Here is a 17,107-nt window from a genome sequence, read left to right as displayed (position 1 = left end):
ATTTAGAATTGGCTGTTTGAGTTCTGTGACAATGTTACGCCACCTAGTGACTCACTGTCACAGAAACTGGTTTATGTTTGAGTGTTCTGATGTTTTGTTGTAGACACATTTGAGCGACAACATCACATTAAACATTACACAAGAAGCGCATCACAATGAGAACCTTTTGTGCCATTGTGCTGCTAGGGTTAGTGAACATTTAATTTGACTCGCATAGACAAACCACAAAAACATAATTTTTCACTTAAATGTGTGGTCACCGCCTCCTCCCTCAGGGAACTGATGCTTACTTCCTGCTCACTTAAAGCACCTCTTGTTTCTCTTTACCTCTTATTTCCATGTGGAAACTAACTTAATTATTCATTATCCTTTTTTTAAATATAATTATGTAGCTTCTCAGTATCCAAAAGTAAACATTGAAAACCCTGTGTTTTACAATGTAGAAATTGTGATGGTTACTTGAATATATTTCACTCTACCACAAAGTTATTGACTTCAGTCCTGTCTGAAAGGGTTGTCTGATGGCAAGGTAAAGTGGTGAAAAAAAAATAATTAACGTATTGATACGCTATATATAAAACTAATATTGATTTTTTTTTCTTCTTCTTTTTGCTGCTGCTGCCATCCACAGCTGCTTTACCTTGATGTCAGCCCTTTCTGATTGGGGACTGATTCTTTTAAATTGCTCTCTTCAAATGATTGCTTTTTTGACAACAGTTATTTAGCCTCACAGAACACAGAGTTTACATAAAACCCCACCTAAAAAAATCCAAGCCCACCTTTTCAGTTATTTCCAAACACTACAGCTTTAGTCGCTATTGTTATTGTTTACAGAGCTGAAAAGGCTTGCAGCAGATCACACTGCTGTATCCGTAATAACAATTCATTATACATTTTTTTATTTCAGAAAAATGCAAATAGCCATATAATAATTCCATATTCAACATGCTGATGTATCAATCAGGCTTGGTCTGTAGTACTAAAGGTAGTAATAGTAGTAGTGTGTGCATGTGTGTCATGGGTTACATGTCCTTAGGCTTGTATCATCACCTGCGTCGTCTCACATGACATCATGTGTAGACACATGTTAATGCAACCTGACAGATGTGTGTCTGACTGTGAGGTTGATGTGTCCTTAAAGCATCTCTCGTTTCCTGTGTGTGCCTGGCCAACATAGTGCGGTGTGAGTAATTAAGGTCAACTTAGGAGGGTTACCACCTCGTGATCGGCACTGTATTATTTTAGCGGTTGTATGTCTACATTGTTAATGAATATTGGACATCACAGAGACACACACACACACACACACACACACACACACATACACACTCAGTCTGCCAGTAACAGCAGTGTGTTTGCAGCCGGTAGTTGAGTCAGACCGCTGCTGTTTGCTCGGAGGATGAAAGCGGCACTGACAAGCTCTTTGTTTCTCAACCACGTTGTTTTAAATAGCACTTCCTGTGACTCTGTGACCCATGAATTAACACTGCCTGTTATGTCCATGTGCAGTGATTGAATATCCATGTTGCACTTTTTACTGACGGGATCACTGCTGCACTTCTTAGTCGGGTCTGGTGACCAGTATATAGACAACAAATATTCTCTTGTTCCAGCTGCTCACATGTGACAGTTTGCTACTTCCCTCGGTTTTATATCATAACGAAATATCTTAAGGTTGTGGACTGGTTTTCAAAGAAAACAAACCCGATCACCCGTTGTTCTGCGCTCTCTGAAGGTAGAGGTATAATAATAAGCAGAGAAAATAAAAAAAAAGTCATACAATTAATAAGTTACAAAATTATGATCATAATAATGAAGATGAGCATGCGTTGTTGCAGCCCTAAAATCTTTCTCTTGCATGGTTGATTTTAGGCAAAAATGTAATAATTGTAACACAATTCCAACATCAGTTTGACCCCTGGATGTCTAATACAGAAATGGGTCCCTGATGTGTGTAGCCGAGTCGTGCACAGCGACTGGATGGAGGAAAAAACTGTCAGCTCAGTTCTACTGCTTTTTTTGTGATTGCTAAGGCATTGCCTTTGAAACTGTAGGCTATTTTTGCAAAGCTCTACACACTAACCACAAAACCCAAAACCAAACCAGCAAAACTCTACATCCCTTGCAAAAGAAACCAATTCTTGCAAAACTCTTAGAAAACTGGGTTTCTGAGTCCATACGTTACACACGAACCATCATTTGAATGAGCATACAAAGCACCAACTACACACTGTAGTAAATGAAACACTTGTGTTCAGGGAAGCAACGTTTTGCCATACATGTAATAAACACACATACACACCTACTCAAATGTGTAAAGTATGGATGAGTATTCAGAACATAACACTCTATCACTACAAATAAGGGGAAAAAGTTGATTTATGTTCTCCCTTTTCTTCACCTCCTCTTCCTCCTCCTCGTTCTTTTCTAGTTCTCTCTGTCCTATATTGGCCTCCATTGTTGTCCAAACCAAATGTTTACCTATGGCCTTTTTATCCTGTATTCAGGATTCAGAAAAAACTGTTAAAGTGAAACGCATCCACCTTCCAAGATCTCCAAACCTGTCTGGTTTACATGTTGTATTTCTGCCACCATGGAGCTCAATGTAAAGAACACATAGATTGAAGGTTTTTGTCTGCCTTTGTTATTGATCCCCCTGAGAGATGAAACTGATATCCATGTTTTCATCTGAATGGCGATAAGTCACCAAATAATCACTATTTAGAATAGTTTGACCTGTGAATCATTTAACATCAGCGATGACACTGCACTGTTGATGTTGCAGTGATTTTATCCTGATGTTTGATTGAAAGCTGTGGATGGTGTGACATCCTGTTCAGCAATTTGTTTGTCTCTCGCTGAGGAAGGAGATGCCAGAAAACACAAATGTGGCTATTTTTCCAAGAGAACTGCAGTGTTGATTGTCAACAGTGTAATCTGTATCAAGTGCAGGAAGTGACTCCACCATGCAAAATATTACAGGCAGAGGTTCTGACATATATTTGAACAAATAAGCCATGTGAGAAGTGGCGTTTTCTTTGAAGGCCTTCTTGGATTTTAAAGTGTTAGTAGTATTTTGTGCGTGAATCCAAATACTGGGTACAACATAACTGTAATCGTTGCCTGTGGAGGAAATGAACTCTTGGTGGGTTCTCGCTCTTTTAACAAAACAGCCTCACTAGAACAATGTGGGGTAATTGGCCTGACATTTCTTGGCCTTATGGACTGTTGCTAACTGAATTTGATATTGTTATTGCCGAGCCATAGCAGGAAGTGTCACCAATACTGGCCTTGAGCGCTCAACTTCTACCCCACTGTCAAAGACTTCCCTGTTTTTGATGACATTTGTTCCTCGGATAGAAAAGTCTGCAGTGCAGAGTGTAGAACGTGGCGATTGTTTTTTATTGTGTCTTGTCAGTTAATTTACTCTACGTAACAATATGAGCAAACTTATTTTTTCCACATTGAAATACACTGGGTTTATTATGTACACCAAGCTTAAACCAATGCAATCTAATACAGGAAATAAATCCTTCATAATGTTCAGATTTTGTTGAAACCATTTTAGAGAGGTGTTGATTCAGTTAACTCTATGTTAATTCTAGAGAAGGTAGTTTATATCAATGGGGGTAGAACAACTAAAAGTAGAGACTAAAGAACGCCATATCTCAGGAACACCTTTTTTGCTTTAACTCAAGGATTCATATACTATTTATAACAACTCCACACCAATGTGTAACATGTTTGACTCAAGCAGACATATCTGAATTTGTAAAACCATTTATTGAATTCCTTGTTTTGCTCCCTCTTCTCTATGCAGACCTCTCAAAGAACAGACTGGCCGATGTCCCCTCAGAGGTCTGCCACTTGGTTGCCTTGGAGTCATTAAACCTGTATCACAACTGCATCCGGACCATCCCAGACAGCATCATCGGTCTACAGTCACTCACCTCCTTAAATCTCAGGTACACACATTCACCATTGCTCTCTAAATTGACGCATATATATGTATATATTAACAATGCAAATATATTTTTAACAAAGCAATACAGTGTACAGATTGTCTGTACACTTCACTGCACTATTGTGTGTGTGCGTGTGTGTGTGTGTGTGTGTGTGTGTGTGTGGGGGGGGGGGGGGGGGGGGGTCTGCGGCTGCTGTCAGACATTGAGCAGAACATTGGACTGAATCAGTGGTGAAGCAAAACTAAAACACTGTTGTTGTCCTTTTAATGTGAGCAGACTGTATTGTGTGTGGGCTTACCGTCGCAGCGCTTCCAGTGTTTCAATGCGTGTGTGCGTGTGTGTGTGTGTGTGTGTGTTGTACTATCGATGCTGCAGGGTCACCTGAAAAGCTTGCCAAGTCCACAGACACACAACTGGTGTTCAGTGGACTGTAAGTTAACTAAAAAACCCTCATACACACATACACACACCTGGTGCTGACCTACGCATACACACACTGTGCTGTCGGGTTGTGTTTTAAGGTCAAGGTGTTCACTGCTGTCTGCACACTGTCATCTCCGTGCTCACTGCTGCTGTGTGACTCATAGATTACAAACATGTATTTCACTTCTGATTACATTATTATATGACCTCTAATCAACTGCAAATTAAAAGTCAGATTATACAGAAATATGTTTAAAAAACCTACTTAAAAAACCTACTTAAATTGATCATTCATTAAATGATTATGTGTGTGTGTGTGTGTGTGTGTATCATAATCTCATTTCATCATGATGATGATAATGGATGGTTTAACGATTTCTGTTGTAACTGAGGTTAAGTCTCTCTCTCTCTCTCTCTCTCTGTGTGTGTGTGTGTGTGTGTGTGTGTGTGTGTGTGTGTGTGTGTGTGTGTGTGTGTGTGTGTGTGTGTGTGTGTGTGTGTGTGTGTGTGTGTGTGTGTGTGTGTGTGTGTGTTGTCTCATATATCCATAAACACTGTAGACAGAAAGTCTTTATACCTCCCCATGGAGAGAAAGACGAGTCACATTTGGATTTTAAAGGAAAATACCACCGCATTTCCATACTGAACTATGTTCTGCTCTGATCTTAGACGAGGTGATACATACCTCCCTCTCCTCTGTGCGTGCACCTAATGGCTCTTGCGCGCACTCCGCGCAGCGCTAATTTGCTAGCATGTAGCTTGTCCCAGTATATTCCTTAGGATCCAAAGGGGGGTGAAGTTAGAAGCGACCAAGCACTTCCACGTTGTCCCTATTTAAATACGGTTACGTGAGTAGTTACACGACCCAAGTTTGGTTACACAAAATGAAACATGCCAATTTTTCTAAGCGGATAACAAGGATAACTATATAGTATGGCGGAATAACAACTGGAAGCACTTCGACGTCGGCGCAGTAATATCATCACTCCGCTCCCCCTCTTACTTCCGTCAATAGAACCTACGTGACCTGCACGCCGTCGCCTGCACTACCTGTAGTAGTTTGTGCACAGTTGAGGAAGCATCAGGTTGTAGTAAGATAGTTTGTGAACAATCAAACATCATGGTTATAACGTGCATCGTACAGGGTTGTGAAAACAAGCAGAAGGTATATAGTCCCGTCATGTTTTGAGTGATGATATTACTGCGCCGACGTCGAAGTGCTTCCAGTTGTTATTCCGCCATACTATATAGTTATCCTTGTTATCCGCTTAGAACAATTGGCATGTTTCATTTTGTGTAACCAAACTTGGGTCGTGTAACTACTCACGTAACCGTATTTAAATAGGGACAACGTGGAAGTGCTTGGTCGCTTCTAACTTCACCCCCCTTTGGATCCTAAGGAATATACTGGGACAAGCTACATGCTAGCAAATTAGCGCTGCGCGGAGTGCGCGCAAGAGCCATTGAGTGCACGCACAGAGGAGAGGGAGGTATGTATCACCTCGTCTAAGATCAGAGCAGAACATAGTTCAGTATGGAAATGCGGTGGTGTTTTCCTTTAAATTTGAAGTCATGCACACACACACACACACACACACAGCGTGTCCTGTCAGAACAGGCAGGATGCTTTGCCTTCCTGTCCAGGGATAATGCTGCACTATTTTTAGTATCTTCTAGTTGCACAGCTCATTGTCATCATCTTTAACAGTTTTTTATTCTTTTGTGTTTGTTTTAGTTATACTCTACTCTAATACTATGGATTTTTAAGAGTATTGTACTTGAAAAGGAAAACAATTCTAAATATTGTACGGTGTCTTGAGAGCTCAATGCGCTGCAGATTAAGAGCCTTACTGTACCTTACTCTTGACTCTGTGCGACCGTCATGCAGGTTATATAAACCGCTCGTTCAGTGATCGTTCAGGCTGATTCACCTGCCGCGTGTGAAAGAGCGTTACAGCAGGTCCTCCTTCCAGCTGCTGTCACTTCAACCCTGCTGCCAGTAGATCACACATACCAATACTGACAATTCACTTATGTGCAGTATGAATGATGTGAAATATGGTGAATTCAACCGTGCAGATTTATTTCCTTTCTAAATGTTGAATTATTTATCATAGACCTAGCTTGCTTTTTTTTTTTTAACTGATGCCTCCTGTTATTACACTATCCCCTTTGCAGCTGTAACCCAGCCAATGCCTCAGACGTGGGTCTAATAAAGCAGTATTTTATGTTAAACATGGACAACCTGAAAAATGTTTCTTCATTACCAAGGAATAAATTGAAATTCAATCAATATAGGCTAAAGATATAATAATGACATATATTAAATATTGAGTTAATCTTCCTACAACTTTTCAGACTTACAATATTATTATTTATTTTGAATATTTATTTCATTTATGAGAATTTGTGTATGAACAGTTTGCTATATTTACTGATTATTTTAATTTATTTGGTACATGTTCAAAATAAATACATAATATTAAATGGTTGTCCCTGTCCACTGATATATTCCTCTACATGAATCCAAATTAGTATGTGACTATATGAAAATAATTATTAAATCTTTGAAAGATCTCATTTGTTTTCATGAACAGCCGAATGGCGCATCGCTTCTTTTCAATAGCAGCTTCGGCGGTGTTCCATTGTGTTGTCATATTCTTGCAGTGATTTTTCTAATTGTGGCTCAGGTGTTCAAATCATGTTTTAATGTGACCCAAAGTTGATGTTTTAGTCTGTCGTCAAGTTGATGAATGTTTTCTTATTTGCTGTGCATGTTTGGTCAAGTTGAGGAAGATGTTTTTTTCGTTTGAAAATGTTTGAGTGTTGAGTTCTCAGGGCCACTGGTGGAATAGATGCTGTATCAATAAAAACAAAATTCATAACGTTCATGATGCATTATGGCTTCCACTGGAAAGCTGAAAGCATCAGATCTAAATGGAGCGATGTGAAGACTAACCTCCCTCACATTAATACATGAAAAAGACATGTCATATTTCCCTCATGTTTTCTGAATGGTGTCCGTCCTTTGAGCTTTGACCAGAGCTTATTTAATGACCCCATCCCGTTATGTCCTCTTCTTTTGCGATGGTTTCATGGCAACGGCTGGAGACAGTTAATGACCCCATATCTGCAAAACTAGCAATGTTCTCATCAGCCTATTACTGCTATTTACTGCTAATTACCATGCTAAACCTAAAATAAGATGTTAACGTCATCATTTGTTTGCATTTTAGCATGCTGATGTTAGCATTTAACTCAAAGCACCACTTAACAGCCTCACAGAGCTGCTAAGTTGAGTGTGTGTGTGTGTGTGTGTGTGTGTGTGTGTGTGTGTGTGTGTGTGTGTGTGTGTGTGTGTGTGTGTGTGTGTGTGTGTGTGTGTGTGTGTGTGTGTGTGTGTGTGTGTGTGTGTGTGTGTGTGTGTGTGTGTGTGTGTGTGTGTGTGTGTGTGTGAGAGAACAGCTGGATAAACTCTGTTACGTTTCCTGAATGTTATTTTCAGAGCTGAGTCAGAGGGGGTTCACAGTCTTCTGGTGAATTTGTGTGTGTGTGTGTGTGTGTGTGTGTGTGTGTGTGTGTGTGTGTGTGTGTGTGCGTGCATGTGTTATTGTGTCTGTTTTATTGTGTCTGTGTGCGACACATGCATGTGTTTGTGTAGATTATGTGTGTGTGTGTGCTTCTATTAGTCAGAGATTGAAAATCTGGTTTGCTTTTTCTCTTTTCAGTAAGATTTATGTATATAGAACGATCAAAGTGCCTTTTTAGGCCCAAGACATCCACAAAGAGTGTTCATCTAAGAGGAGATACTCTGGCCATGGCTGATTCATGGTCGAATGAAATGCATTTGTGTTTAGTGAACTTGAAACAAGTGAATGACATTTTGCTTATAGGAAGTAAACCAGAATCCAACAAAGAAGCCAGAAGTGAAAGCATTGCAGCCAATAAGTGAATCAAGGCAAAACAGCTTTAACAAATAAAATAGACTCCAAAAGGAAGAGTGACCAAGCCCTTGTTGTTGTTGTCATAATTTATTGGGTTCTTGGATGTTTCAGACAATATGCACCTTCCCCTTAGAAGTGACATTTGAAGTTGAGTCTTACTCAAAGCAGAAGTGCATGGCTCCGAGAGGAAGCACCAAACAAGAGGTGTTAATATACAGATGAGTGAACAGAATAAATTTAACTTGAGTGAGTAATTCAGATAAATGGCAGAAGTACAGTAGATGTAGTACAGTGGTAAAGTCCAGATTATTGTATTTATCCTGCAGAATGAATACTGAATGCAGTACATGTCTCTATCATAGATGCAGAGTACAAAAATAAACAAATCTATTGCTTTTCCAGATTCCTTTGAAAAATCCTAGCAATTTTTGATAAAAAATCTTGGGATCGGTGTCATGTGTGATCCAGGCATTTTTAATTTTGTCATTGCAGATTCTTTGTTTGCTCCTGGAATGACAGCTGTCAGCTGAGTTAGTTGGAGTCTTCTTGTAGCCCAGTGCTGGGCTATTGACTATGCAGTCATTTTGTCTGTTAAGGTCACGGTTTCAGTTAATAGAATCATAAATGACTTTGCTGAGAGACATGACGGATTATGTCATGGTCCCGGACCTGTCAGAAATTGCAATCTGTCATGATCTGCGTCAGGAGGAGGCGTTAGGGACTGACTTATGGGTACAAGAGTATAAACAGTGGCGGTGTGTTTGACAGGCTAATGCTTGTATGTGGTCGGAGAAAGAAAAGGTGACCTTTCCTCGGTTTCACTGTTCCACCTGCACCACAAACAACATCATTCCTCTTCCTCTTCGCCATGTAAACTGTTGAAGCGCACTCTGTGCTCTTATTGGTCAATGCCATGGAACACATCAGTGAATTTGTCATCGTTGGCGAGAGAAGGAAACATAATTCATAATTTCTCTTTTTGTCAACAACAATACAGATGGAGCCTCTATGATACACTACACAGTATAAACTCTGTAGCAGTGCTATGTATTTAAAACAAACAACAACAACAAAATATATATATAGCAAATGAAATATCTTGGATTAGGTACAAAAAACCCGATCAGAAGATTTCTCCTCAAAGTACAGCAGGCAAATCAATGTGTAATTTTTATAATATTAAACCTGTAAATGTCTTAGTTTTTTAAAATTATTATTATTACAACAAATCTATTGTTGAAAGATTTTTCACTTTGTAGATCCACATTGAACTGTTCCTCTGTTTTGCAACCCAAACCAGTCTGAAATCTGTATTCCAAATGTCATATTTAAAGCAAATCGTGTGATTCCCTGTTGTATCTTATGTGTTTGCATGTTTGCACACACACTTGTACATACAGTACATGGAAAAGGGAAGTGTATTTGTTTCTCCGCCGTTCGGCTTTCTGTTGTCACTGTGGTACAAAACAAACCACCACAGCACGAAACACTTCTTGAATGTGAAATCACATTATAGAACACATTTATTTTGTAATGCATTCACTCTTCACATCTCTCCATTAAATGGTAATGCTGCGTTGGAAGACTTATGTTTAAATATTCATATGTTCAGGCTTTGCTTTCTGATTCATTTTCCTCCTTATGTCTTTGGAATAGTTGATATAAATTATCATTCATGTATTATTTAATAGGGCCCTGGCATCAATATAAATGTGCTACAGTAACCTTGACAGGTAGTTATTCACCCATGTTCCCAAATCTCAGATAACATGTGAAAATAAGTCATCTTTAACAGTGAGAAATGAATTATTTGCTCCATATGAATGAGTGAGAGATGTTTGTGTTTCAGTCGTAACCAGCTGGGTTCTCTGCCGGCCTGTCTGTGCGGTTTACCTCTGCGAGTCCTCAACGCCAGCAACAACAAGCTGGTCAGCCTGCCGGAGACCATCGGGCAGCTGCACAGCCTCATGGAGCTGGTGAGACTCTTAATGCTCTATCTGATGTGTGTGTGTGTGTGTACAGACGTATTTAGATCTTTTACTTGTAAGAGACTATGTAAGACACTACTCTAAGTTCTTAAATGATCAAACATAAAAGTACTCATTAGGCTGCAGAATAGCCCCCGTCATCATAATGCTATGGTGTCATACACTATTTTATCTGACTGTTGTTACTATAACATTACCACTAATGTTGTAGCTGGTCGAGGTGGAGCTAATTTTAACTTCTATACTTTATACACGTTTAACTTGTGATTTTACAAACTCTTCTATTATTATAACTATTCTGTGTAAAATTTGAGACTGAAAGGCTGTCAAATAAACATAGTTTTAAAAGTACTATATTTCCTTTTGAGATATAATGAAGTAGGAGTATAAAGTAGCATAAAAGGAATATAAATTAAAGTACATTTATAATGTTTTAATGTTATATTTCAGTACTTGCAGTAATAGTTACTTTCCACCACTGCTTTCTTGTATTTTTCCTCTGGTGGTCAAGATGGATCAGACTATGATTCCTAAAACATAAAAACAGTTTACCAAGGCTTGTCTCCCTTTAATCTCTGGTGGTATTTGACCATTGCTGGTAACTTTGCAAAGCCATGAGCAAGACTGATTAATGGCAGTACTGGTTTCACCTTTTTTTTTAAATTATTATTATTTCAAAGTGATGCAATACTTTTAATATGTTGCAGGATTAACCATCTGGTTTTACTTAAATAGGTCTTTGTCAATTGGATGTTTAAATGTTCATATACTGTAATAGTTAACTTTATTCATATTGCACCCCACAAGCACCAGATGACATTCATTAAATCCAATATTTTTTAATTCATTCATTAAATCCAATATTTTTTAATCCACCAACAGATGTTTCTGTGAATAATAAAATGTTTTTTCATGGACTGAGCGTTTTAACCATTTAATCTGGCTCTCCAGTGAAAACATAATTTTCGGTTTTGAAACAAAAGGCTGGTGTTAGGTTCCAGTATGAAAGTATAATAGTAAAATAAAGTATAATTAAATGCATCCAGAAGCTTTAACAGCTGTGAACATGACTTGTGATTTTGTTTTTCTGTAGGACATCAGCTGCAATGAGATCACGGCTCTGCCTCGTTACATCGGCAGACTAAAAGCTTTGCGGGAACTAAACGTACGGCGAAACCTTCTCTGCGTCCTGCCAGAAGGTGAGATTGTGACAGAAGTGCCTCTTTATTCAGGTTACATTTAGCCTAAATGATCCCTTTGTCCTTTTTAATGTCTAAAACAACGTGACGTGTCTTGTCTGCTTGGGTGATTTTGGACACCAGAGGCCGTTCTTACTATGACTTAAAAGGTTTTACCATTCACGTTCTCTTTAGGTGGGATTTAGATCAAACAAGCCCTTACCATTTCCTACCTCTCCTTCGTATCTTATAGAAGAGGGTTGTGCACTTCAACAAGGCAATTTTAGACACTACTATTACTTTTATTGATTGCTATTGAAAAGTTAAGCGTGGCTCCAACAAGCCCTTCTATATACAAGATGGGGAGGTGCATTTGAGACCACAGAGTCCTCTGTATGCACTGCCACACCCATCCCAGTCCCCAAAAATACACATAACCCTCAGTATGACCGAAGAACAACCTCCATTTCCCAAATAAGTCGGTGACACAGAGAACAGTGACGGTTCTGGAGAGACACCACCCAGACTGACTGCCTGTCTGCTGATAGGCTGAGGCTGAGGACACGCAGCCTTGTGACTGACAGTTAAAATCACCAGAACGTGAACATATGAACAATTTTGAACTGAATGTTTAATCAATATCTAAAGTCAGCTATTGCTTTTATAAAATGGGCATCAAGTATGGCATTATGAAAGCCTGTCATAATAAAAAAATAATGTTCACAGTAAAATATGCGGTATCATGATGCTGCAGAAGCAGTGCTATTTCTGCAGGGGTCCTGCTCCCCGCCCCCGTGACTACCAGTTAGCAACCATGACAACACATTTTGTCATTAACAAAAATGTTTTGCTCAGATGTGCAGTGATACTAAAAGTGCAAAGGAATTGTACGTGATAGCAGTGGTACGTGGGTATTTTATCATGCCTACAAACCAATCAGATTGCTTGGTATGAGCTTTCAGTTTATCATTATTTTTAACAACAGACGTTGTTATTTGAAGTTGAAATCTTTATCGTTCTCATCATTTTTTCCATTTCACGATACGATAGACTTTATTGATCCCACATCGGGGAAATTCACTTGTCATAGTAGCAAGAGATGTACAAGCAATAAAAAAAACAACACAATAAAAACAATAAAATACTGGTATAAAAAAATAGACAGACAAAAGACAAGAGGATTTAGATTAATAAAGATATAGAGAAGCAATGGGCTATGTACATTATATACAGGTCATTTACGTTATATACTATGGAAAGTGTGGAGAAATATCGTTAGGGCTCTCTATCTTAAAGCTTATATCAAAACCAAAACACTGCACTGAAATGAAGATATTTTTGCCCGTATGAATAATTCATCCAACTTCATCCCTGCTCCTCGAGTCCTCCAGTCTGTTTGGATTCATTGCTATTTTTTCTTAACTCGACATATGCTTGTCCCTCACTATTATGGCCATCTCCTGAATTGATTGATGAGTTTTGATTCGGCTCAGTGGCTTGATGCCACAGAGACAGGGAGGAGCAGACTGGAAGGCAGCCTGACAAAGGGAGGGCTGTTGTTTTTTATTTAATATCTGTTGAACTTGTGCAGACTACATTGCTGCCATGGAGAGCCCCTGACATAAGACCACCGGGACTGTTTTAGTGGTTTTTAAAGTCTGCCAAGTTTAGGGAAGGGAGGGGGGAGTGTTGAGCTCAAATCTGAAGATGAGACCTGATGGTTATCATCCTGATGGGAAATTATCCTCAATGTCAGAAACATCATACTTTTGGTGAGTTTAATCTATAGCCAAGCATCATATACAATGAAATATTCAATATATGTTTGTAATGTCGCTGTCCTGTGAGAACCACGTATCTCTAGAAAGTCAACTTTTCACAAGCTCAGGAAGTCAGCCCTGTTTTTGGCTTCGTGACGAAGCCTTTTCCAGCTGATCTAAGAGGCTTTTAAAATAGTGTTTTTTGGTTAGAAAGTTGAATCATTTTCTTAACATATAAAGGAACATTTCATTCAGTTCTCACAGACTTTCAAATTCACCACGTTTGGAGATGCATGGCTTTCAGTGGACAGGAAGGTGATGACAAGCTGTAATCTGGAAAATAACTAAAGCTTTCAGACAAATCTAGTGGAATAAAAAAGTTATATTATTTATTATAATATTTCCCTTTAATATGTAGTTGAGTAGAAGTATGAATGTTGCATAAAATGTAAATACTCAATAAAAGAACAAGTACCTTAAAGTGTACTTGAGTAAATGTACAGCCTCATGGAGCTGCTTGTGCTTCGTATTCTTATTTTTAACTGTTACATCAATCCAGTACCAGTGTGGCTGCTTTACTACAGTTTTGTTTCATGTATTTTTGATTAAACGCTTTGGACTAAATATAAACATTCGTCCTCACAGCAAGAGTGATCATGTTTTGTATAAACTGCAGTCCAGGATATATTTTTATCCTGTAACCAGAGGAATGCTTTCTGGTGTTGGCCCTTCCTCCATCATGGCAGCTCACTTGATGTTATTACTGCCTACAAGAGGTTTCCATTATGAGCCACTGTCAGGAGGAGTCTTTAATGATCACTTTGTCAGAATTGATGGGCTCTTCAATAACACTGTTTTCATGGCAGTCTGCAGCATACGAGGCCCTGAATGGCTTCTTCTTCCCACAAACCCACTCATCAGTCTGTGCTGTTTGTCTTTTGCATTCATCTGAGGATTCATGTTAACACGTGCACACGTGAGTCGGCAACCCAGTCGTTAGTTACCCACACGCAGTCGTTGTCTGATTTCTTTGAAATTTGATTTCAGTTTCTAACCCACTGAAACTGAGAAATGTGTGTCAAAAATCGTCTTTGCTCCGTCAGATTTACAGATATGATGATGATAATTTTGAATATCTTAACGTTTTGGACTGTTAAAAGTTGATACATTTGCTTGTAAATCATAGAAGAAGAAAAAACACTCCTTTAACTTCATATCTTGTCTCATAATCATGATGTTTGATTGAGTCAGTATCAATGTGATCCAGTGAGGGATGTCGGTTTCCATGGATACAGTGCAAAAAAAAAAAAAAACTGATAGCATGTCGTCTCATTGTGCACATTTGCCAAAATGTATGCAGAAAGCATAATGGAAACTGAAGTCATAAAAGACGAGGTACAAAAAGACTCAAAATACCCACTAATGGGAGTGAAAAAATCTACTTAACTGACATTGCATTAAGTCCCATCAGTATGGTTCTTATCTTCCAGGAAGACTGACACTATTTTATCCATTCATGTACACATATGTGATTTTTGATATCTGTAAGGAGAAAAAAAAGAAAGAAAAAGCTTTTAAATCAGATGCAAAGTACAGCTCAGATACACACTGATTCCATAATACATGTTAGGCAAATCTGTTCTTTCCAGTAACTAGCTGCTGGCTGCATCTTAACATATAACAGATCATAGTGTTCTTCTCATTTCAACAAGAAAAGCAAATGCCCTAAATAATGGATTGGGGTTAAGCCTTTCAAAAACAGCCTACTGTCCCACACACACACCTGTTTTTATGGTCTAGCAGCAATCTAACAGCACCATGAATGACATTTACACTAAAAAAATCACACGTATGCTAGCATATTGTTGCTTTTCTTTGATAGGCTATAATAATGCAGTGAAGCATAGAGAAAGTGAGAGAAAAAGAGAGGCCGGATGTAGCACAAAATCTCAACTCGCATCTGTTGCATAATTGAATAGTGTTCTGTCATGGAGTGATGAGCGAGTACCGTTATCCAGGTCAGCCAATATCGTGTTGAACAATTATCTCGTTGCCGAAGCTTACTGACTCCATTCTCAGGTTTCTCACAGCTTGTGGTCGAAACCGCTAAAAAAACCCCTCCTGAACCTCCTTCTCATCTTATAACTTACCTGATAACTACTTAGTTGAGTGGCATTGCCTTTTACAGCCTTCAGTACTTGGATATTTACATCTGCAGGCTTCTACACCGACTATAACTCCCAACCTGCATTCCCTTTGGACATAAAACGATCTTGTACAGGGACTCCAGTTGAGCAAAGTTAAAAGAGGCATTTATTTCCACGTATTTTAGTCCTAATGAGGAACAAAGTTTACACGAAAAGAAGCGGTGAGACTCTCGTCTGCTAACAATTACAAACCTCCTCTGAAAATAACAACAACAGCTGCATTGTTCTGTGTGGTGGGAAACATGTGGGGGGTTTGAGGTGTGTACATGTGTAGATTTGCAAAATTCAGCAACAGGATTTTAACTCTTACTAGACATGTAGCTTCATGTAGGTGTCTCATGAATCCTGACTCCCTGAATGTTTTAAAATAGATTTTAAGAATCTCGTAATCTATGACCTGCATAGCAGAGTTGCACCCACATCCTCAAGCTTTATGATAACGGATTACCAGAATAAAAGTTGAATATAGTAAAACATTTAGCAGAATTAAATAAGAATATTTTATGTTGCCAGAAAAAAAAGTGTCATATTCAGGCCAACGCAGACAATTAAAGGCAGAGTAGGTCATTTGGAAAAACCATAAACGCATCAGGAACTAAGCATTGACAGACACGCAGGCCGTCCAATTATTTTCTCAGACTCATCGTTTTTGATTGGACGAGGTTTTTATAGTCCTGCCATGGCCACAGATGACTTTTTTTATTATATATATAATTTTTTGTATGTGCATTTAATGGATTCATCACTATCGATATGTTATAAGGATTTTTTAGTAATATAACAGAACGTTTTTTTGAATAGAACCTTTAACTCAAACCCTGTGTGTCACAAAAGCTGATCGAAAAACTCACAGGAAGACGGAAACAGTGTTCACGTATTAACTGATACTGTCTGTGTGTCTTTTCTTCCTGCAGACCTGGCTGGCCTTCCTCTGGTCAAGTTTGACTTCTCCTGTAACAAGGTGTCTACCATCCCAGTGTGTTACAGGAAGATGAAACAACTCCAGTGCCTCCAATTAGAAAACAACCCACTACAGAGTCCACCTGCACAGGTATACACACACACACACACACACACACACACACACACACACACACACACACACACACACACACACGTTTGTTTAATTTCCTGTGTTATTGTTGCTGTTGGTTTCAAATAGCCTGCCACACATTTCTCAAACCTGGAAAAACACATTTATGAGGAAGTCATGTGACCTGACTGACTAGTCAGCCAACAGATTTAGAAGACCATCTTCAGTGCAGACTTGCGTGTCAGTGTAACTATATAATGTGATATATATATATATGTTATGTATAATACATTTGGATCAATTAGCTTGTTGCCCAATCAAAATGATATACCTGGACTGTGTGCAACAGTGTGACTGTTACCAAGTCTCCAGTGTGATGCTACATTCCGGATCGAGACATTTCGACAACTTGAGTTATGTTATATTCATATAAACACATTGTGACCAGTCAGTGTGACAACAGTAACCTGTGCAGCTGATCACCGTGCTGTGAAGGAGAACTGATATATGAATCAGTGTTTGTCAAAAGAAAGTCAGTCCTTCAGCTGTACATTAGATTAAAAAATGGGTCAGATATTTCATGAAATTCAGGTAAATCACAAGCAATAG

At 38.8% G+C, this 17,107-nt stretch overlaps 1 protein-coding gene across 8 annotated transcripts in view; it reads left to right on the top strand.

Moving 5' to 3' along the window:
* lrch1 (leucine-rich repeats and calponin homology (CH) domain containing 1) overlaps window positions 1–17,107 on the top strand; it is a 69,023-nt gene that overhangs the window by 19,695 nt on the left and 32,221 nt on the right. For all 8 annotated transcript variants that reach the window (XM_084022308.1, XM_084022306.1, XM_084022302.1 and 5 more), the window contains exons 2-5: window positions 3,821–3,965; window positions 10,182–10,308; window positions 11,414–11,519; window positions 16,380–16,516. In XM_084022308.1, the coding sequence (XP_083878434.1) occupies window positions 3,821–3,965; window positions 10,182–10,308; window positions 11,414–11,519; window positions 16,380–16,516 (515 nt within the window). The remainder of the gene's footprint in view (window positions 1–3,820; window positions 3,966–10,181; window positions 10,309–11,413; window positions 11,520–16,379; window positions 16,517–17,107) is intronic.

Source organism: Eutrigla gurnardus, assembly GCF_963514095.1.
Source record: "Eutrigla gurnardus genome assembly, chromosome: 12".
In the NCBI taxonomy this organism is placed as follows: Eukaryota; Metazoa; Chordata; class Actinopteri; order Perciformes; family Triglidae; genus Eutrigla; species Eutrigla gurnardus.
This window is presented reverse-complemented; position numbering and strand designations above follow the sequence as displayed.